General features: G+C 41.7%; 1 protein-coding gene across 2 annotated transcripts in view; it reads right to left on the bottom strand.

Moving 5' to 3' along the window:
• The window catches only part of LOC106584194 (beta-1,4-galactosyltransferase 6), a 46,102-nt gene extending 22,925 nt beyond the window's left edge, over nt 1-23,177 (bottom strand). The window contains exons 1-2 of one of the 2 annotated variants that reach the window (XM_014169187.3): nt 22,305-23,177; nt 3,159-3,275 (exon numbers count right to left, since the gene is read on the bottom strand). In XM_014169187.3, coding sequence (XP_014024662.1) covers nt 3,159-3,275; nt 22,305-22,419 — 232 coding nt within the window. In that variant the 5' untranslated portion in view covers nt 22,420-23,177. Of the gene's footprint in view, nt 1-3,158; nt 3,276-22,304 lie in introns of those variants that run through there. The other variant, XM_045706529.2, reaches the window with a different exon arrangement.
• Between the last annotated feature and the right edge of the window lie 462 nt (nt 23,178-23,639).

Genomic DNA, 23,639 nt, shown 5'->3' with positions numbered 1-23,639 from the left:
GTCTTGCTTCCAGACAAACTAAACACCTTCTTTGCCCGCTTTGAGAATAATACAGTACCACCAACACAGCCTGCTACCAAGGACTGGGGGCCTCCACTCTCCTTCTCCGTGGCCGATGTGAGTAAGACATTTAAACGTGTTAACCCTGACAAGGCTGCCGGCCCAGATGGCATCCCTAGCCACGTCCTCAGAGCATGCACAGACCAGCTGGCTGGTGTGTTTACGGACATATTCAATCGCTCCCTATCCAAGTCTGCTGTCCCCACATGCTTCAAGATGGCCACCATTGTCTTCTTGGGTACAGGAACAAAGGTAACTAAACGACTATCGCCCCGTAGCACTCCCTTCTGTCATCATGAAGTGCTTTGAGAGGCTAGTCAAGGATCATATCACCTCCACCTTACCGGCCACCCTAGACCCACTTCAATTTGCTTACTGCCCCAATAGGTCCACAGACGATACAATCGCCATCACAGCACACTGCCCTATCCCATCTGGATAAGAGGAATACCTATGTTAGAATGCTGTTAATTGACTACAGCACAGCATTCAACACCATAGTACCCTCCAAGCTCATCATTAAGCTTGAGGCCATGGGTCTCAACCCCGCCCTGTGCAATTGGGTCCTTGACTTTGAAGGGCCACCCCCAGGTGGTGAAGGTAGGAAACAATATCTCCACTTTGCTGATCCTCAACACCGGGGCCCCACAAGGGTCCGTGCTCAGGCCCCGAGTGTACTCCCTGTTCACCAAATACCGCGTGGCCATGCACGCCTCCAACACAATAATCAAGTCTGCAGACGACACCACAGTAGTGGGCTTGATTACCATCAACAACGAGACAGCCTATAGGGAGGTGGTGAGGGCACACGCAGTGTGGTGTCAGGAAAACAGCCTCTCACTCAACGTCAACAAAACAAAGGAGATGCCCGTGGACAGCAGAGGAAGCACCTCACTATCCACATTGATGGGACAGCAGTGGAAAGTTAAGTTCCTCAGCGTACACATTACAGTTCCTCAGCGTACACATTGAAGAAGGCGCAACAGCGACTCTTCAACCTGAGGAGGCTGAAGAAATTTGTCTCGTCACCTCAAACCTGAAACTTTGACAGATGCACAATTGAGAACATCCTGTCGGGCTGTATCACAGCCTGGTATGGCAACTGCACCGCCCTCAACTGCAAGGCTCTCCAGAGGGTGGTGCGGTCTGCACAACGCATCACCGGGGGCAAACTACCTGCCTTCCAGGACACCTACAACAACCGATGTCACAGGAAGGCCAAAAAGATCATCAAGGACAACAACCTCCCGAGCCACTCCCTGTTCACCCCGCTACCATCCAGAAGGCGAGGTCAGTACAGGTGCATCAAAGCTGGGACCGAGAGACAGAAAAACAGCTTCCATCAAGGGCATCATACTGTTAAACAGCAATCACTAACTCAGAGGCTGCTGCCTACATAGACTCAAATCATTGGCCACTTTAATAAATGGATCACTAGTCACTTTAAATATGCATCTTACATTACTCATCTGTATATGAGTATATACTGTATCTTATACCATCTATTGGATCTTGCCTATGTCGCTCAGCCATCACTCATCCATATATTTATATGTACATATTCTTATTTCATCCCTTTAGATTTGTGTGTATTAGGTAGTTGTTGTGGAATTGTTAAGATGACTTGGTCGCTATTAATGCACTGTCGGAACTAGAAGCACAAGCATTTCGCTACACTCGCATTAACATCTGCTCACCATGTGTATGTGAACAATAACATTTTATTGGATTTTCAGAATTTGAGCGAGGGCCAATCGTGATTTTTGGCTGCCCATCGTGTCATGTTGGTTAAAGTCAAATGTTATTTGTCACAAACACATGGTTAGCAGATGTTAATGCGAGTGTAGCGAAATGCTTGTGCTTCTAGTTCCGACAATGCAGTCATAACCAACGAGTAATCTAACCTAACAATTTCACAACAACTACCTTATACACACACAAGTGTAAAGGAATGAAGAATATGTACATAAAAATATATGAATGAGTGATGGTACAGAACGGCATAGGTAAGATGCAGTAGATGGTATCGAATACAGTATATACATATGAGATGAGTAATGTAGGGTATGTAAACATATGAAGTGGCATTGTTTAAAGTGGCTAGTGATAAATGTATCCATTTTTACATTATTAAAGTGGCTGCAGTTGAGTCAGTATGTTGGCAGCAGCCACTCAATGTTAGTGGTGGCTGTTAAACAGTATGATGCCCTTGATGGAAGCTGTTTTTCAGTCTCTCGGTCCCTGCTTTGATGCACCTGTACTGACCTCGCCTTCTGGATGATAGCAGGGTGAACAGGCAGTGACTCGGGTGGTTGTTGTCCTTGATGATCTTTATGGCCTTCCTGTGACATCGAGTGGTGTAGGTGTCCTGGAGGGCAGGTAATTTACCCCCGGTGATGCGTTGTGCAGACCTCAATACCCTCTGGAGAGCCTTACGGTTATGGGCGGAGCAATTGCCATACCAGGCGGTGATACAGCCCAACAGGATGCTCTCGATTGTGCATCTGTAAAAGTTTGAGTGCCTTTGGTGACAAGCCGAATTTCTTCAGCCTCCTGAGGTTGAAGAGGCGCTGCGGCGCCTTCTTCACCACGCTGTTTGTGTGGGTGGACCAATTCAGTTTGTCCGTGATGTGTACGACGAGGAACTTAAAACTTATTACCCTCTCCACTACTGTTCCTTCGATGTGGATAGGGGGATGCTCCCTCTGCTGTTTCCTGAAGTCCACGATCATCTCCTTTGTTTTGTTGACGTTGAGTGTGAGGTTATTTTCCTGACACCACACTCCCGAGGGCCCTCACCTCCTCCCTGTAGGCCGTCTCGTTGTTGTTGGTAATCAAGCCAACCACTGTAGTGTCGTCTAAAAACTTGATTGAGTTGGAGGCGTGCATGGCCATGCAGTCGTGGGTGAACAGGGAGTACAGGAGAGGGCTCAGAATGCACCCTTGTGGGGCCCCAGTGTTGAGGATCAGCGGGGTGGATATGTTGTTACCTACCCTCAACACCCGTCACCACCTGGAGGGTACTATGGTGTTAAATGCCCTTCTACTACCCTCCTAAGATTGGAGACCCCGTCTGGCTCAACTCCTATCAAACTCACCTGTGCCGTTGAGAGTACTGTTCTTATTGGTGTAGAGTCTGATCATCTGACCAATGGTCCTCACATTATCCCTCAACATGATGCCCTGGGCTTGCACCATGAAGAAGTAGGTGTTGGCTGGAGAGAGGGATTGAGACAGGGAGAGCGAGAGGGGAGGGTGAGGAAAAGGAGGGAGAGAGACGTAGGAAAGAGAGGGACAAAAGGAAAGAGAGTGCAATCACTTTAGTCTGACTGGTTCAATTACACCCCCCTCACGTACCTGTCCACGACAGTAAATTTGCTGACTGCTCAAGTCGTCAGCGTAAAAGCTTTCCCTCCCCCAGTCGCTTGGCCATAAAGGAACAACCTCAGCTGTCACCCAATGCCACGGTTTAACACGGTCCCAGCCGCTAACAGTGATGAGACACAGGGAGGCGAGATAAGCGGCAGGAAATCCCTTTCTCTGGCTACATCCTAAATAGAGACCTATTTCTTACATAGTGCACCTCACCCTATAGGCCCCAGTCAAAAGTAGTGCGTCTATTTGGGACACAGTCTCAGTCCCACTCCCAGCCTAGAGGCTGCTAGGGGCTCTGAATCATTTAACATTTACCACTACTGCAGCAAAACAGCCAGGGCACACACACATTTCATCAGCTAAGGTTACACACCTCATCAGTTTACACACTCATGCATCTCATCAACTTACACACCCATCTCATCAATTACGAACACAGGCACCAAATAAATTACACAAACTCACACACAGACACCACACACCATCTGATCTATCACCCATTACAGAGGACCGGTCAAGCACTAAGAGTCCTTTACACTGAAACGCCAACTAATAGGTCTGAGCGGTATACCGTATTTTACTATATACCGGTACTGATGCACGGACCGGTATGAGTTTTTACTTTACCTTCTATAATGGTATTTCAATGTTTGCTTTGTTAAATGTGATGTGCAACTCCGGCATGTATAATACATTTTTTTTTATAGTTCACCTCGTTTTCTACATGAGTCATATCTCTCCCTATCCTCCTGCATGCCGCTGACCACACCCAGCCCTGACACTCAAGGAGATAGTAGTTGCTCGACAACTTGCCGTTCACTCAATGGTCAGACGGATGCAACAAATGTTGGTGACATGCTGCTTCCACAAGTCTTATAAAATTACACTATTTGTTTGTGTAACTAGTGTCTGCTAGTTTTGTTTTTTCTTAGTAATGTGTTGCTAAAATAACTTAGTTAGCCGCTAACGCTAATTGCTAGTTAGTACATTTAGCAAGCTAGCTAGCCAGCTAAGAGTCAGAGTAGCCGTAACTAGCTAGCTAATACCGCCTGGTACCATTGCCTAGATACCATTGCACAAACATGCTTATCAGAAATAGGCGAAGCATGATTATGTTGTCTAGCTAGCGAGCCAACAAAACTTGTGATCTAACATCTAATTAGGGTCCCCTGGAAACACTGACCAACACTTTGGTTCCTACTCTGTCAATAATTCCTCCCTGGCTTATTAATTCATTGTCATGTCAAACAATGTATTCTAGGTCCTGCCCACTATATTCCAACTATATAATTAGAATTGTTATATTTCCAAGATTCCAACAGTTCACTAATTAAACTAGGACTAGATTTTGCCCATATCATGATGCGTGGCACAGTGTGGCAATTATAACAACTAAATAGTGTCATACTGTCAAATGTGTAGAAAAATAGTAATATGATATTTTGTCCATATTGCCCAGCTCTACCAACTAATTCACAGAAGCCTAGTTTTGAGAAGCCTTCTGAGGCTAAATAACCAAATTTCAACCAACATATCTGACTAGCCTGTATCCCAGCAACAGCATAAAGCAAACATCCCCTGTTACTGTTATTAGAGACTGATTCAGGTTTAACTATATAATTAAATTGGACAGGTAGGCCAATCTCTGAGTCTGAATCACCAAACATGTGCATATCAGGGTCAGTGCTGTGCCCTTTCACCACAACTTGGGTGGTACCACACTTATGTAAAGCATTGCAAAAGCACAGTCCACTGTCTCACACACACACTCCCGATGAGAAGGTGTGTGTGTGTGTGTGTGTGTGGCATCATACACCACGCTCTCTGTGCTGACCATATCTGACTAATAATGACTGACCAATTGACCATATAATCCAGCATTATCCAATCTTGTTAGCCTACATACTGACATTGTCTCAGATACTGTACACACAGTCATCCCTGACTGGACATACACATCTGGTATTAAAGAACGGATACTCAGGAATAATATGTGATAATAAACATAGAACATAGCGGATAACCTATGGGACTTCCATATGATATGAAAAAGAAAGCTGGTGTTCGATGGCTCAGAGGATGAAAACATATAAATATATGTATATATAAATATAAAGATATATATAAAAAAAATAAAAATTAAAATAAAAATAAAGGCAAATCGGTGGCCAAAAATACCGATTGTTATGAAAACTTGAAAATCGGCCCTAATTAAATCGGCCATTCCGATTAATCGGCCGACCTCTAATTCATACTTTAATTGATGTTTGTTTTGCTTTTCAAGCACTTTGAAATGTGTTTATTTGTACAGTGGGTATCATAAGTATTCACCCCCTGGATTTTTTCACATTATGTAGTATTACAAAGTCGGATTGAAATAAAATAGATTTGAGATTTTTTTTTGTCATCGGTCTACATAAAATGCTCCATAATGTCAAAGTAAATTGAAAAGCCTTTTATAAAATGTAAACATTTTGTAAAATAGTTGTTGCACAAGGGCAATTCATGCTAACGGAACTGCGCTTTGACTCAGATATTTCACATTAAACTATAGGCTATGCCAAACAAAAAAAACATTGATTTAAAAGCTTAACAAACCATACAACTCTATGCACGAGGACTGCTTTGAACAATTTCAACAAAAAAATCTTTACTGGAAGAACTGTGCAGATGCAAAGTCTGGTAACAGAATTATGGTAAAAATTACTTATGAGATCACATTTTCCAAAGAATATCTGCTCCGAATTAAGATTCAAAGATGTCTGCAGAAAGAATGTGGTGTCAGCTATGACGTGACACCTTGAGTTTAAAAAAATATAGATATTTTGGTTATTGAACTACAGTATATGAAGTGGACTTAGATCCAGTAACGTAATTATGGTTACGGAATTACATCATGGGTCCCTGATCAGTACTATAGAGAAAAGCATTATTATGGATATGAATTACAATTTTCTTCATTGTGATGTATCCTGAATAGTTACACAAAGGTAGAAATATACCTATTACATTTGGTCGGACCAGACCAAATCTGAAACCAATCATGGACGTCTATGTTTCACAAGTTTGAACACACAGTATAGCACATTATACTGCACTCGTGTGCTTTACTGTACTGTTCTGTACTCTACTGTATTGTACTTTCCAAACTTGCGAAACAGACATCTATGATTGGTTCAGATTTGGTTCTGCCAGGGCGGACTGACCAAATGTCAACATCCATGGACGTTGAGCATCCTGACTGGTTGCATCACTGCCTGGTATGGCAACTGCTCGGCCTCCGACCGCAAGGCACTACAGAGGGTAGTGCGAACGGCCCAGTACATCACTGGGGCCAAGAGTCCTGCCATCCAGGACCTCTATACCAGGAAGTGTCAGAGGCCCTAAAAATTGTCAAAGACTCCAGCTACCCAAGTTATAGATTGTTCTCTCTGTTACCACACGGCAAGCGGTACCAGAGCACCAAGTTTAGGTCCAAGAGGCTTCTAAACAGCTTCAACCCCCAAGCCATAAGACTCCTGAACACCTAATCAAATGGCTACCCAGACTATTGCCCCCCCCCCCTCCTCCCTCTTTTACACCACTGCTACTCTGTTGTTATCATCTATGCATAGTCACTTTAATAACTCTACCTACGTGTACATATTACCTCAACCGGTGCCCCACCCACATTGACTCTGTACCGGTACCCCCTGTATATAGTCTCGCGATTGTTATTTTACTGCTGCTCTTTAATTACCTGTTACTTTTATTTCTTATTCGTATTTATTTATTTAACTGCATTGTTGGTTAGGGGCTCGTAAGTAAGCATTTCACTGTAAGGTCTTCACCTGTTGTATTCAGCGCATGTGACTAATATAATTTGATGTTGGTCAGTGATCAGTGGGTGAGGATGCTTGTTACAGTAAATGGAAAGAGGATAAGTGGTATGCGTCATGGTGTCAGTAAGAGCCAGGAGAAGTGACATTCGAGAGAGAGCGTCAAAGAGAAAGAGGGTACGTGAGGGGGTTGTCCAGACTATTTCACATTCTTGCTTTGACCACAAAAAGAGAGAAAAAAAACATTACGAGCAGAACACAACAGTATGCCAGTGGAAGCGAGGACAGTAGCAGGTGACCCAACTGTGTTTTGTCAGTACTAGGATTTCCCATTGTAGCTTAATTGCAGTAATTACATTACACATTTTTCCATAATTCAATTACAGTAACAGAATAGCCTTCCTTTCTCAGAACAAGAATAGACTGACAGTTTCAGAAGGAAGTGCTTTGTTTCTGGCCACATTTCTTATTTTTCTGAGATAGAGATACATACAGTTGAAGTCGGAAGTTCACATACACTTAGCTTGGAGTCATTAACCTGTTGGGTCTAGGGGGCAGCATTTGCACGTCTGGATAAAAAAAATGTACCCGATTTAATCTGGTTACTAATCCTACCCAGTAACTAGAATATGCATATACTTATTATATATGGATAGAAAACACTCTAAAGTTTCTAAAACTGTTTGAATGGTGTCTGTGAGTATAACAGAACTCATTTGGCAGGCAAAACCCTGAGACATTTTCTGACAGGAAGTGGATACCTGATGTGTTGTATTGACTTTAAACCTATCCCATTGAAAAACACAGGGGTTTAGGAATATTTTGGCACTTCCTATTGCTTCCACTAGATGTCACCAGCCTTTACAAAGTGTTTTGAGTCTTCTGGAGGGAGATCTGACCGAACAAGAGCCATGGAACGGTGATGTCCCATTAGACACCTGGCGCGCGAGTTCATGTTGGGTACCCTCGTTCCAATACGTTATAAAAGAGTATGCATTCGTCCACCTTGAATATTATTCATGTTCTGGTTAAAAAAGGCCCTAATGATTTATGCTATACAACGTTTGACATGTTTGAACGAACGGAAATATATTTTTTCCCCTCGTTCATGACGAGAAGTCCGGCTGGCTTACATCATGTGCTAACGAGACTGAGATTTTTGGACATAAATGATGAGCTTTTTTGAACAAAACTACATTCGTTATGGACCTGTGATACCTGGAAGTGACATCTGATGAAGAGAATCAAAGGTAATGGATTATTTACATAGTATTTTCGATTTTAGATCTCCCCAACATGACGTCTAGTCTGTATCGCAACGCGTATTTTTCTGGGCGCAGTGCTCAGATTATTGCAAAGTGTGATTTCCCAGTAAGGTTATTTTTAAATCTGGCAAGTTGATTGCGTTCAAGAGATGTAAATCTATAATTCTTTAAATGACAATATAATATTTTACCAATGTTTTCTAATTTTAATTATTTAATTTGTTACGCTGACTTGACTGCCGGTTATTGGAGGGAAACGATTTCCTCAACATCAATGCCATAGTAAAACGCTGTTTTTGGATATAAATATGAACTTGATAGAACTAAAAATGCATGCATTGTCTAACATAATGTCCTAGGAGTGTCATCTGATGGAGATTGTAAAAGGTTAGTGCATCATTTTAGCTGGTTTTATGGTTTTGGTGACCCTGTCTTTGACTTGACAAAACATTACACACAACTCTTGTAAATGTACTGTCCTAACATACTCTAAATTTATGCTTTCGCCGTAAAACCTTTTTGAAATCGTAAAACGTGGTTAGATTAAGGAGATGTTTATCTTTCAAATGGTGTAAAATAGTTGTATTTTTGAAAAATTAGAATTTTGACATTTATTTGGATTCAAATTTGCCGCTCTTGAAATGCACCTGCTGTTGATGGAGTGCACCACGGGTGGCACGCTAGCGTCCCACCTAGCCCCAAGAGGTTAAAACTTGTTTTTCAACCACTCAACAAATTTCTTGTTAACAAACTACAGTTTTGGCAAGTCGGTTAGGATATGTACTTTGTGCATGACAAGTAATTTTTCCAACAATTATCACAATTCCAGTGGGTCAGAAGTTTACATACACTAAGTTGACTGTGCCTTTAAACAGCTTGGAAGATACCAGAAAATGATACCATGACTTTAGAAGCTTCTGATAGGCTAATTGACATCATTTGAGTCAATTGGAGGTGTATCTGTGGATGCATTTCAAGGCCTACCATCAAAAATGAGTGCCTCTTTGCTTGACATCATGGGAAAATCAAAAGAAAAATCAGCCAAGACCTCAGAAATGGTACACAAGTCAGGTTCATCCTTGGGAGCAATTTCCAAATACCTGAAGGTAACACGCTCACCTGTACAAACAATAGTACGCAAGTTTAAACACCATGGGACCATGCAGCCGTCATACCACTCAGGAAGGAGACACGTTCTGTCTCCTAGAGATGAACGTACTTTGGTGCGAAAAGTGCAAATCAATCCCAGAACAGCAGCAAAGGACCTTGTGAAGATGGAGGAAAACAGGTACAAAAGTATCTATATCCACAGTAAAATGAGTCCTATATCGACATAACCTGAAAGGCCGCTCAGCAAAAAAGAAGTGACTGCTCCAAAACCTCCATAAAAAAGCCAGACTACGGTTGCAACTGCACATGGGGACAAAGATCGTACTTTATGGAGAAATGTCCTCTAGTCTGATTAAACAAAAATAGTACTGTTTGGCCATAATGCCCAACATTGTTTGAAGGAAAGAGGGGGAGGCTTGCAAGACGAAGAACACCATCCCAACCGTGAAGCACAGGGGTGGCAGCATCATGTTGTGGGGGTGGTTTGCTGCAGGAGGGACTGGTGCACTTCACAAAATAGATGGCATCATGAGGGTGGAAAATGATGTGGATATATTGAAGCAACATCTCAAGACATCAGTCAGGAAGTTAAAGCTTGGTCGCAAATGGGTCTTCCAAATGGACAATGACCCCAAGCATACAAAGCCCTGACCTCAATCCCATAGAAAATTTGTGGGCAGAACTGAAAAAGCGTGTGTAAGCAAGGAGGCCTACAAACCTGACTAAGTTACACCAGCTCTGTCAGGAGGAATGGGCCAAAATTCACCCAACTTATTGTGGGAAGCTTGTGGAAGGCTACCCGACACTTTTGATCCAAGTTAAACCATTTAAAGGCAATGCTACCAAATACCAATTGAGTGCATGTAAACTTCTGACCCACTGGGAATGTGATGAAAGAAATAAAATAAATCACTACTATTATTCTGACATTTCACATTCTTAATATGAAGTGGTGATCCTAACTGACCTAAGACAGGGAATTTTTACTAGGATTAAATGTCAGGAATTGTGAAAAACTGAGTTTAAAGGTATTTGGCTAAGGTGAATGTAAACTTCCGACTTCAAATGTACACACACACACACACACACACACACACACACACACACACACACGTGTAATTAAGTCTCATTAAAGTGTGGATTTTCAGGCACACTCTTCATGTCAGCATCGGCTATCACCTACAACTCAACATGTAGGTCAATTATTTATGTACATTCACATATACTTATGTTTTTCCCTAACAGAATTGCTTTTTTTCGGTTTTCAAATCAATATAAAATGGCCTATTTTGGTTAATGGACTTAGTGCCCTAGCAAGATGGCCTTGGTGCCCTGGCAGATTGGGAATTTCTTGAAGGCCAAATGGCCATGCCCCTCAAATCACAAAAATCCAGGCCTGGCTGCAACAGAGGTATAGATCAAGTTAAGGGGCTACGCTTTGCAGCTAGGCTGGGGACATTTCGGAGAAGCCCCAGAGCCATGTTTTCTTTGGAGGGGTGGATTGTGGTTTTTGCTCATTCTGTGGATTTTGCTTATTCTGTGATCTTAGGATCAATGTTGTCCCAGTTGCTTCTTGTTGATGATGCAGCTGCTAACCTTCGCTTGCTATATAGCTAGCTATCCTATTCCTTTCTGAATTAATGTGGCAATTTCTTTCTAGCTAGCAAAATAAGTCAACTAGATTGATTTTGTTTGTGTATGTCGCTAGCATAAGGTGCCTTCAGAAAGTATTCATACTTTTCCACATTGTGTTGTGTTACAGCTTGAATTTTAAAAAGGATTAAACTGAGATGTTGTGGTCTACACACAATACCCCACAATGTCAAAGTGGTTTTTAGAATTTTTTACTAATTAATTAAAAAGCTGAAATATCTTGAATGTGTAAGTATTCAACCCCTTCTGTATTGCAAGCCTAAATAAGTTCAGGAGTAAAAATGTGCTTACCAAGTCACATAAGTTGCATGGACTCACAGTGTGCAACAATAGTCTTTAACATGATTTTTTAATGACTACCGAATTTCTGTACCCCACACACACAATTTTCTGTAAGGCCCTTTAGTCAAGCACTGAATTTAAAACACAGATTCGACCACAAAGACCAGAGAACTTTTCCAATGCCTCGCAAAGAAGGGCATCTATTGGTAGATTGGTAAAACATGAAATCTCTCTTTGAGGATGGAGAAGTTATTCATTACACTTGGATGGTGTATGAATACCTAAATGACAGTGAAAAGAAGCAAGCCTGATCAGAATACATGCATCGTGTTTGCAATGAGGCGCTAAAGTGAAACTGCTAAAAATGTATCTTCATGTCCTGAACTCAAAGCGTTGTTTGGGGCAAATCCAAACACACACACACCACTTCATATTTTCAAGCATGGTGGTGGCTGAATCATGTTAAAGTTATGCTCGTCATAGGCAAGAACTAGGGAGTTTGTGTGTGTGTGTGTGTGTGTGTGTTGTGTGTGTGTGTATATATATATATATATATAACAGAATGGAGCTAAGGACAGGCAAAATTCTAGAGGAAAACCTGGTTCAATCTGCTTTCCGACAGACAATGGGAGACCTAGTCACTTTTCAGCAGGACAATATCCTAAAACATATGGCCAAATATACACTGGAGTTGCTAACCAAGATGACATTGAATATTGGTCTAGTAAATTTTTACTTAAATCTACTTGAAAATCTATGGCAAGTCTTGAAAATGGCTGTCTAGAAATGATCAACAACCAACTTGACAGAGCTTGAAGAATGTTGAAAAGTCTTGTGTGGGAAAGCTCTTAGAGACTTACCCAGAAAGAGACATAGCTGTAAACACTGCCAAAGGTGATTGTAACATGTATTGACTCAGGGTTGTGCATACTTATGTAAATTAGTTCTCATCAGCAAATTTGTAAAAATGTCTAAAAACATGTTTTCACATTGTCATTTGCGGGTACTGTGTGTCGATGGGTGAGAACATTTTTTTTTTTATACACGTTTTATTTTATTGAATCAGGCTGTAACAAAATGCGAAATAGGTCTAGGGGTATGAATACATTCTAAAAGCACTGTAGCTAGCAAAGTTTGTCACTTGTGAGCTAGTATTAGTATCCTAAACCTAGCCAGCTAAACTGATAGCCGTAAGCTAAAACCGGGGAGAGAGGGAGGAGATAATTCACTTCGTTTCATTTACAGCTCACTTACTAGCTAAAATGTTCACACAAATACATATTACCACATGTAATTGAGGAAATTAGATTTTTATTCTATAAAGATTGTAATTGTGTCAATATGTTGTGAATATTGTAGAAAAATCCTTACAGCCATTTACCATACTAAAAAGGGAAGTGACACTTACAGCTTACCATGTGCCGTAGGCTAGAGGCAATATGATCCTCCACCGTGTGACGCAGAAATTATGATCTTGCGTTCGAGGCATTCCATCACTGTGGTTTTTATATATGTGGGGAGCATAAATTGACCAACTGCAAACTAACAAATACAGTTAAAACTAGGGATGCACCGATGACATTTTTGGCCGATACCAATATTTGCTTGCCCCCAAAAAATAAAACCTTAGGCCTTAAGCATTCTAGTACAGTTAAATAGTTACACACACAGCGGTCTAAGGCACTAAGATGCAGTGCAAGAGGAGTCACTAGAGTCTCTGGTTCGAATCCAGGCTGTATCACATCCGGCCGTGATTGGGAGTCCCATAGGGCGGTGCACAACTGGCCCAGCATCGTCAGGGTTTGGCCGGGGTAGGCCGTAATGGTAAATAAGAATTTGTTCTTAACGGACTTGCCTAGTGAAAAAAAAAGGTCACACACACACACGCTGACCAAAAAAGTTATTTTGTTGGCATTTACATATGTCCCAAGCGTCTGTAATCAGGTTATTAAATCAACCTACCAGGGTGTTTACAAACACAACAGGAACAAGATCATTGACATGTATCGATCACATTTCTACTAATGCTGTAGAACGTAGTTCTAAAGCGACAGTTGAAGTCAGAAGTTTACATACACCTTAGCCAAATACCTTTAAACTCAGTTTCACAATTCCTGACATTTAATCCTAGTAACAATTCCCATTCTTAGGTCAGTTAGGATCACCACTTTATTTTAAGAATGTGAAATGTCAGAATAATAGTAGAGAGAATAATTTATTTCAGCTTTTATTTCTTTCATCACATTCCCAGTGGGTCAGAAGTTTACATACACTCAATTAGTATTTGGTAGAATTGCCTTTAACTTGGGTCAAATGTTTTGGGTAGCCTTCCACAAGCTTCCCACAATAAGTTGGGTGAATTTTGGCCCATTCCTCCTGACAGAGCTGGTGTAACTTAGTCAGGTTTGTAGGCCTCCTTGCTTACACACGCTTTTTCAGTTCTGCCCACAAATTTTCTATAGGATTGAGGTCAGGGCTTTGTGATGGCCACTCCAATACCTTGACTTTGTTGTCCTTAAGCCATTTTGCCACAAATTTGGAAGTATGCTTGGGGTCATTGTCCATTTGGAAGACCCATTTGCGACCAAGCGTTAACTTCCTGACTGATGTCTTGAGATGTTGCTTAAATATATCCACAATTTTCCTACCCCATGAAGCCATCTATTTTGTGAAGTGCACCAGTCCCTCCTGCAGCAAACCACCCCAACAAACATGTTACCACCCCTGTGCTTCACGGTTGAGATGGTGTTCTTTGGCTTGCAAGCTTCCCCCTTTTTCCAGACCAGAGGACATTTCTCCAAAAAGTAAAATATTTGTCCATATGTGCAGTTGCAAACCATAGTCTGGCTTTTTTATTGCGGTTCTGGAGCAGTGGCTTCTTCCTTGCTGAGCGGCCTTTCAGGTTATGTCGATATAGGACTCGTTTTACTGTGGATATAGATACTTTTGTACCCGTCTCCTCCAGCATCTTCACAATGTTCTTTGCTGTTGTTCTGGGATTGATTTGCACCAAAGTACGTTCATCTCTAGGAGACAGAACGCGTCTCGTGCCTGAGCGGTATGATGGCTGTGTGGTCCCATGGTGTTTATACTTCCATACTATTTTTTGTACAGATGAACGTGGTACCTTCAGACGTTTGTTAATTGCTCCCAAGGATGAACCAGACTTGTGAAGGTCTACAATTTTTTTCCTGAGGTCTTGGCTGATTTCTTTGGATTTTCCCATGATGTCAAGCAAAGAGGCACTGAGTTGGAAGGTAGGCCTTGAAATACATCCACAGGTACACCTCCAATTGAAACCAATGAAGTCAATTAGCCTATCAGAAGCTTCTAAAGTCATGACATCATTTTCTGGAATCTTCCAAGCTGTTTAAAGGCACAGTCAACTTAGTGCATGTAAACTTCTGACCCACTGGAAATGTGATACAATGATTTATAAGCGAAATAATCTGTAAACAATTGTTGGAGAAATTACTTGCGTCGTGCACAAAGTAGATGTCCTAACCGACTTGACAAAACTATAGTTTGATAACAATAAATTTGTGGAGTGGTTGAAAAACGAGTTTTAATGACTCCAACCTAAGTGTATGTAAACTTCCAACTTCAACTGTATATCCGTACCCATTGGATGCAATGATCACAATATAGTGGCTGTATCTAGGAAAGCCAAAGTTCCAACAGCTGGGCCTAAAATAGTGTACAAGAGATCATACAAAAGATTTTGCTGTGACTCTTACGTGGATGATGTTAAAAATATTTGTTGGTCTGATGTGATTAATGAGGAGCATACAGACGCTTCACATCATGAATTTATGAAATTGCTTCTTCCAATTATTAATAAACATGCACCTGTTAAGAAACTGATTGTTATAACTGTTAAGGCTCCATGGATTTATGAGGAATTGAAAAACTGTAGAGTTGAAAGTGATGGGGCAAAAGGATTGGCTAATAAATCTGGCTGTACATCTGACTGGCTTACTGAATGCAAATTGAGAAATTGTGACTAAACTCAACAAAAAGAAGAAACTTTTATGAAGCCAAGATCAATGATATCAAGAATAATGGGAAAAAAACTTCAGTACTTTAAATTATGGGCAGAAAGACAAATTCAATTCCATCTTTCAACGAATCAGATGGATTATTCATCACAAAACCATTTGAATTTGCCAATTATTTTTATGATTATTTCAGTGGCAAAGTGGGCAAACGTAGGCAGGAAATGCCCATGACAAACAGAGCATTTATATCATGTATAAAAAAACTAATATTGGAAGCAGTGCAAATTTGAATTTTGTAAAGTTAGTGTGGGAGAGGTGGAACAATTATTGTTAATGATCAATAATGACAAACCTCCTGGCATAGACAACTTAGAAGGAAAGCTACTGATGGTGGCTGACTCTACAGCCACTCCTATCTATCGTATTTTTAATCTGAGCCTAGAAGAAAGTCTTTGTCCTCAGGCCTGGAGGGAAGCCTAAGTAATTCCGCTACCCAAGAGTGGTAACGCGGCCTTTACAGGTTCTAACAGCAGACTTATAAGCTTGCTGCCATCTCTTAGCAACTGTTGGAAAAAATAGTGTTTGACCAAATACAATGCTATTTCTCTGTAAACAAATTAACAAGACTTTCAGAATGCTTATAGAGAAGGGCACTCAACGTGTACTGCACTGACACAAATGACTAATGAATGGTTGAAAGAAATTGATAGTAAGAAGATTGTGGGAGCTGTACTGTTAGATTTCAGTGCATCCTTTGATATTATTGACCATAAACTGTTGTTGGAAAAATGTGTTATGGCTTTTCAACCTCTGCCATATCGTGTATTCAGAGCAATCCATCTAATAGAACTCAAAGGGTTGTCTTTAATGGAAGCGTCTCTAATGTCAAACATGTAGTGTGGTGTACCGGAGGGCAGCTCTCTAGGCCCTCTTTTCTATTTTGACCTGCCACTGGCATTAAACAAAGCATGATTATTGTCCAGTTGTGTGGTCCAGTGCTGCAAGGAAAGACCTAGTTAAGCTGCAGCTGGCACAGAACAGAGTGGCACGTTTTGTTCTTAATTGTAATCAGAGGGCTAATATTAATACTATGCATGGCAGTCTCTCTTGGCTAAGAGTTGAGGAGAGACTGACGGCAAGAAACATTAATATGTTGAAAATCCCAAATTGTTTGCATAGTCAACTTACACACAGCTGACACACACACACACTTATCCCACCAGACATGCCACAAGGGGTCTTTTCATAGTCCCCAAGTCCAGAACAAATTCAAGAAAACGTATAGCATTATATAGAGCCCTTATTGCATGGAACTTCCTTCCATCTCATATTGCTCAAATAAACAGCAAACCTAGATTTAAAAAAAATAGAGAAAGTAACACCTCACAACGCCTCTCCCCTACTTGACCTAGATAGTTTGTGTATGCATTGATGTAGGCTACGTGTGCCTTTTTAAAAATGAATGTAGTTCTATCCTTGAGCTGTTCTTGTCTATTGATGTTCTGTATTATGTCATTCTGTATTGTTTCAGGTTTTGTGTGGACCCCAGGAAGAGTAACTGCTGCTTTTGCAACAGCTAATGGGGATCCTAATAAAATACAAAATACCAGTAAAACATAATCAAAACCTATTTCTTTCAGTTACTTGCTGTGCTGTTTCGTTGTTAATTTGTTCAGTCGTTTCATTCTCAACCAGGATTTCATCATACCTGTCAAGCAGTGAAGTTTCAGCTCTGTCTGTCCGTGGCCCCTCTTCCTCAGTGAGCACTGTGTCCGTTACCATCTTGTCCAGCTGTGTATGTAACATTTCACGTAAACCCTGTTTCTTGTCTGCATCGAAGTAGCGGTCCTTGTACCTAGCATCGAGCACAGTAAAGAGGCTCAGAGAGAATACCACCGAATCGCTTGTTTACAGCCTCGAGTACATTTCTAAGTTTCAGCAGTTTTGTTTAGGAGGCGTTTCAATGCCATGACAAACGGAATCAAGTCTGCTGCAGATGCAGTTGATTAGCTTATTTCTCAAGTCAGTTGTTCGAATGGCGCTAGGAGCGTATTCATGTCTCCTAGTTTCAAACATGCTCTCAAATGCCATTGAAATGGCAGCAGCAGTATGAGAACCAGCACATTCTTGAGCATGCAATATGGCTTTCCTCTGTACGAAATCCTTGTCAACGCACTGTGCCGTCAGACTCGGCATGCTCATGGGGCTGACGTCGCTGGTCCAAATGTCAGTCGTGACGCCCATAGCATAATGAATTCCATTATCTTGGCGTTAATGGGTTTCGCCTTCGAGTTGTCTTGCTGAAATGTTCTTACTCTTTCAAAAGACTGCTCAACTTGAACTTGTTTAGTTGTTGGAAGAGTGCGCTTAGTATTTTTCTGCTTTTGTTCTGTGTAGCGCTGTATTTTTCGTGGCGTCATTATGTCATCTACTTACGTTATATACGTATGCACGTCAGCTTTGACATCGGTTTTGCGCATCAGCGGTAAACTAGACATCGGGCCGATGCGATTTTGGCATTTTTAGCTAAAATCGTCCGATTCCTAAATATGCTCACCGATATATCTTGCATCCCTAGTTAAAACCCATATATATTTGTTAATACACAGCACCAACTACATAAATACACTACATGACCAAAAGTATGTGGACACGTGTTTGTCGAACATCTCATAAGAAAATTAAATAATGGGCATTAATATGGAGTTTGTCCCCACTTTGGTGCTATAACAGCGACTACTCTTCTGGGAAGGCTTTCCACTGGATGTTGGAACATTGGTGCAGGGACTTCCTTCCATCCAGCCACAATAGCATTAGTGTGGTCGAGCAATTAGCCCTGGCTCGCAGTCGGCTTTCCAATTCATCCCAAAGGTGTTCGATTGGGTTGAGGTCAGGGCTTTGTACAGGCCAGGCAAGTTCTTCCACACAGATCTAGACAAACCATTTCTGTATGGACCTCGCACAGGGGTATTGTCATGCTGCAACAGGAAAGGGCCTTCTCCAAACTGTTGCCACAAAAGTTGGAAGCACAGAATCGTTTAAAATGACATTGTATGCTGTAGCGTTAAGATTTGCCTTCACTGGAACTAAAGGGCCTAGCCCGAACCATGAAAAACAGCTCCAGACTTTTATTCCTCCACTAAACTTCACAGCTTACACTATGCAGTCAGACAGGTAGCATTCTCCTGGCATCCTCCAAACCCAGATTCATCCGTCGGACTGCCAAATTGTGAAGCGTGATTCATCACTCTAGAGAAATTGTTTCCAATGCTCCAGAGTCCAATGGCAGCGAGCTTTACACCACTTCAGCCAACGCTTGGCATTGTGCATGGTGATCTTAGGCTTGTGTGCGGCTACTCGGCCATGGAAACCCATTTCATGAAGATCCCAACTAACAGTTATTGTGCTGACATTGCTTCCAGAGGCAGTTTGGAACTTGGTAGTGAGTGTTGCCACCGAGGACAAACTATTTTTACCCGATACTCGCTTCAGCACTCGACAGTCCAGTTCTCTGAGCTTGTGTGGCCTATCACTTCGCAGCTGAGCAGTTGTTGCTCCTAAACGTTTCCACGTTACAATAACAGCACTTACAGTTGAACGGGGCAGCTCTAGCATGGCATAAATTTGACGAACTTACTTGTTGGACAGGAGGCATCCTATGACGGTGCCACGTTGACAGTCACTGAGCTCTTCAGTAAGGCCATTCTACTGCAAATGTTTGTCGATGGAGATTGCATGGCGGTGTGTTCGATTTTATACACCTGTCAGCAATGGATGTGGCTGAACTAGCCGAATCCACTAATTTACAGGGGTGTCCACATACTATTGTATATACAGTAGGGCTGACCCCATTTAGTGAATTGTTTGGTCGATAGGCTTTTGGTCAACCTAGATTTGTTTTTTTGGAAGTGGAAAATATATAAAAATTATTTATGGTTCACGAGACACTTGTCTGATTAACACCTGTCTGAGTGGACTAATCCATTGCAGAGGCCACGGGGATAGTACACCAGTATCACCAGCAGTACATTTACATTTTCTAATATACAATGTTTGTTTGGTAACGGTCATTTCAGTTAATACATTCAATCAATTATTATTAGTCTTACCGTTATCATTGTAGGACATAGGAGTTGGCTTAACAGCACAAACAAATCTGGGACCAGGATAGTCGCCTGGCTATCTGTGTTGTCCTGTTCAAAATAGTGCTGCAGAATATTGTATATTATATCAGCACCAGTGGCAGCTGGTGGTAGGAGCTATAGGAGGACTTCCTCATTGTAATGGCTGGACTAAAATCAATGGAACGGAGTCAAACGTGGTTTACATGTTTTGATGTGTTTGATACTGTTCCATTGATTATACTCCAGCCACTACAATGAGCCCATCCTCCTATAGCTCCTCCCACCAGCCTCCTTTGATCAGCACTATGTCCATAGCGTGATCCTTATGGCCTAGCAGTAGCCAAAACACTGTACCATTCGTAGTGACAGTGTTGGAACTACAGATATAAGCCTAACAGCTGGTTAACCATGCGTAAATAAAAGCTAACACCCTTTTCTTGTGTTGCTTCAGACAAAGGCCCAATTAATTTTAGCTACTGATATGCTGTGGGGTTTTTACCCCTGGGACCACTAATATACTCAAAGAAACAAACTGTTTCAAGACATGACTTACTTGGGAAACGCTGGCATATTTGCCATCTTACTAAACATTGGCTGATTGGATTAATGGCATAAACATGGATCTTATTCTAGGTTACCTTGCTCACTCTGTTCATGTGAAATACATATAGGCCTATCAGATGTACACTACCTAGCTACTAAACCACACAACTAGGTAGTTAGCAGTGTTGGTCATGTGGCTCTACTTGCTGGCTCTGTCAGCAGGCGAGTACGTTTTGCATGGCCTGGTCCCCAGGGTGAGCAGAGTTTGCTCATTTTCTACCATTCCATTGGTCCTTAAGTGAAATCTCCACTCACTCGGGGTACCGGGCCACGCAAAACAAACTCGACCAATGCAACGGTTAGTGAACGTGGACAACTCCATATCCCTTCCCACCATGGCATGGTTCAGCAGCATGGCACGGTTCAGGAGCATGGCACGGTTCAGCAGCATGGCATGGTTCAGCAGCATGGCAGATATTCATACAAGATTGCTGCTATGTGTAAAGTTACTAAGTTAGACCTAGTGAATAATCAGTTAAATGTTCCTTTCTGAAATCCCTGTAAGAAAATGAATTACTCAATTAGTTAAACTATCTTGTTTACTACATTATTAGTAGATGGCTTGTTTCTGAGCAAGCACACACTTTGTAGAAGAGACAGCGCATGACTGTTCAATGTTGACTGACGTTACAGCGACCAGCTGACGTTATATCGAGCTGCCTAATTAACTTAAAAAAAATATATCACCTTTATTTAACCAGGTAGGCTAGTTGAGAATAAGTTCTCATTTACAACTGCGACCTGGCCAAGATAAAGCAAAGCAGTGCGACACAAACAACACAGAGTTACACATGGAATAAACAAACATACAGTCAATAACACAATAGGGGAAAAAAGTATATACAGTGTGTGCAAATGGCGTGAGGAGCTAAGGCAATAAATAGGCCATAGTAGTAAGTAATTACAATTTAGCAAATTAACACTGGAGTGATAGATGTGCAGATGATGATGTGCAAGTAGAAATACTGGTGTGCAAAAGAGTTGAAAAGTAAATAAACACAATATGGGGATGAGGTAGTAAGATTGGATGGGCTATTTACAAATGGGCTGTGTACAGCTGCAGCGATCTGTTAGCTACTCGGATAGCTGATGTTTAAAGTTAGTGAGGGAAATACAAGTCTCCAGCTTCAGCGATTTTTGCAATTCGTTCCAGTCATTGGCAGCAGAGAACTGGATGGAAAGGCGGCCAAAGCAGGTAATTTATCATGCAATTATCCGAAAGATTATCTAGCTATATAGAGAAGATAAATAATCGGTTCACTTGTTAAGCCCAATAGGTTGTAAACTGATCCCTGGACGATTAGCTAGTTTATCTAGCTCGCCAGGAGATCCAACCGGTTTCCTTACAGCTTAACTAGGGTCGGACAACATTCCTGTGTATATAAGACACCCGGGACACGACGCGAGATATGGCTTGTAGAACAAACCTACCTCAACCCAAGGATGAGAAATACGTTGTACTCCGAATTGTCCCATTATCACAACTGTTACACCACGAAGATTGAAAGACTGCTAGTTAAATGAGTCGTTCAATCTAAACGGTGTGACAGTTGATATAATGGGACAGTTCGGAGTACAAGGCATTTCTCATCCTTGGGTTGAGGTAGGTTTGTTCTACAAGCCATATCTCGCGTCGTGTCCCGGGTGTCTTATATACACAGGAATGTTGTCCGACCCTAGTTAAGCTGTAAGGAAACCGGTTGGATTGAGGGACGTTTTCCTAGCCATATCTCCCGCCGGCTCTGCTGTGTCTTCATATACACAGGAATACTGCAGCTGTAGGCAAGCGGATCGGATGGCTAGCTATCCAGCTAACTAACGTTAGTTAAATAACTAACGTTAAATGGATAACCTAACTAGGCTAGCAGGAAGCTACAGTAGTATTAACTGGCAGAAAGCATCCCCACAGTTTCACACTGTACTGTCCGTGGCATCCCTGTTGATGTCAATGTAGCTTGCTTGGCACAAGCTTGGATAATAACACAAAATTAGCTGTTCATGTTAAGATAAACTCACCTATTCCAGGAGCCACATATATGAAGTAGAGACCAGTCGTAGACATGGAGAAGAAAAAAATGAAGGCCAAAAATGAGCGGTTCGACACCCGCAGCAGCCGCTTCCAATTCACCATATTTGCTTCGAATTTACCGATAATCCCATAAAAATATACCGTTTGGATAAAAAAAAAAAATATTACATTGATATGCTAAAAGTAGATGATATGATCATCCAAAATCAATGCAACGACACAACACGCATCATTTGAGTCGGGGATGCAGCGAAAAAGGCTAATGCTAGGAAGTCATGAAATCCGTTAAGGGCGGCTTTCCCCAGTCAAGAAATTTCCAGATAGAAAAAAGCAGGCCTGCATCAGGCAGTCAAGCTTCAACGAAACCATCGATCGGGCATACTGAAACCGTTAACTACTGTAGCTACTGACATGAGTAAACAAATAATACTGGTTAATTTCTTAATAATACTCGTGATACTGATCCATGTTTAGCTTGCTAGTTAGATATGTATTTTCTCGCCCGGCGACGAAGGTTTAAAAACAGACCATGGGAGCGGGTCTGCACCGCTGCCTCCTCTCATACAAAACTCAACGATGTTTCTAAAACACTCACACTTGGCTACCTACTTCACCAAATCGCTGAACGGAATCCAATAACGGCGAGCGGTTTAGCAGGTATATCGGGCGATTCTCATTGCACCAAATATACATTTGTGCGGGGATTTTAGAGTGATCACAAAAATAAATTTGGATTCGTTCAATTTCATTTCTGCTGGTGCTGCAGACATGGTTTCCGGTGGGTGTAAGTGCTCTCTTTCCGTCCGCCCAACCCCGTTATATTTTGTCGCCATAGACACCGTGGGGGCTGCAGTAAGGGCCTTTGGGTTCATGGGGTCGCTGCTTCTCTCAAATAATTTCTTATATGTTGTGTCTGAAAGTAGGTGGGTCAGCAGAAGTGGGAGGATCAACAGCGATAGGTGTTACACCAGCGCTCTGTAATTGGTTAGACGGTTTTGATTGAGCTTGTTGTTTTTCATTTCTTTTCACGTTTTTGTTGTTAAATTCCCGACCGTGTGAAATAAGACAGAAAGCACTAGCTCAGGTCTTAAGAGAGAATCATACTGTGCCACAAACAACTCACTTATAGCCTAAATATGAAAGTAAAGTAATTTTGACCTACTTAAGTCTACCAGATTTTTTTTATTACCAATAAATCATCATTATTAGGCCTATAACCAATGTTCCCTCTAAGCTGCAGGGTGCGATGCTCCCCCCAGGACTGCTGCACAGAAGAAATATCAGTGTGCAGACAAGCAGGAGATTGAACTTCACTCAACTAT

This window comes from Salmo salar, chromosome 23 (assembly GCF_965601325.2).
Source record: "Salmo salar chromosome 23, fSalSal1, whole genome shotgun sequence".
Classification (NCBI taxonomy): Eukaryota; Metazoa; Chordata; class Actinopteri; order Salmoniformes; family Salmonidae; genus Salmo; species Salmo salar.
The sequence above is the reverse complement of the archived record's forward strand: the minus strand, read 5'-3'. Positions and strand labels throughout refer to the sequence as shown.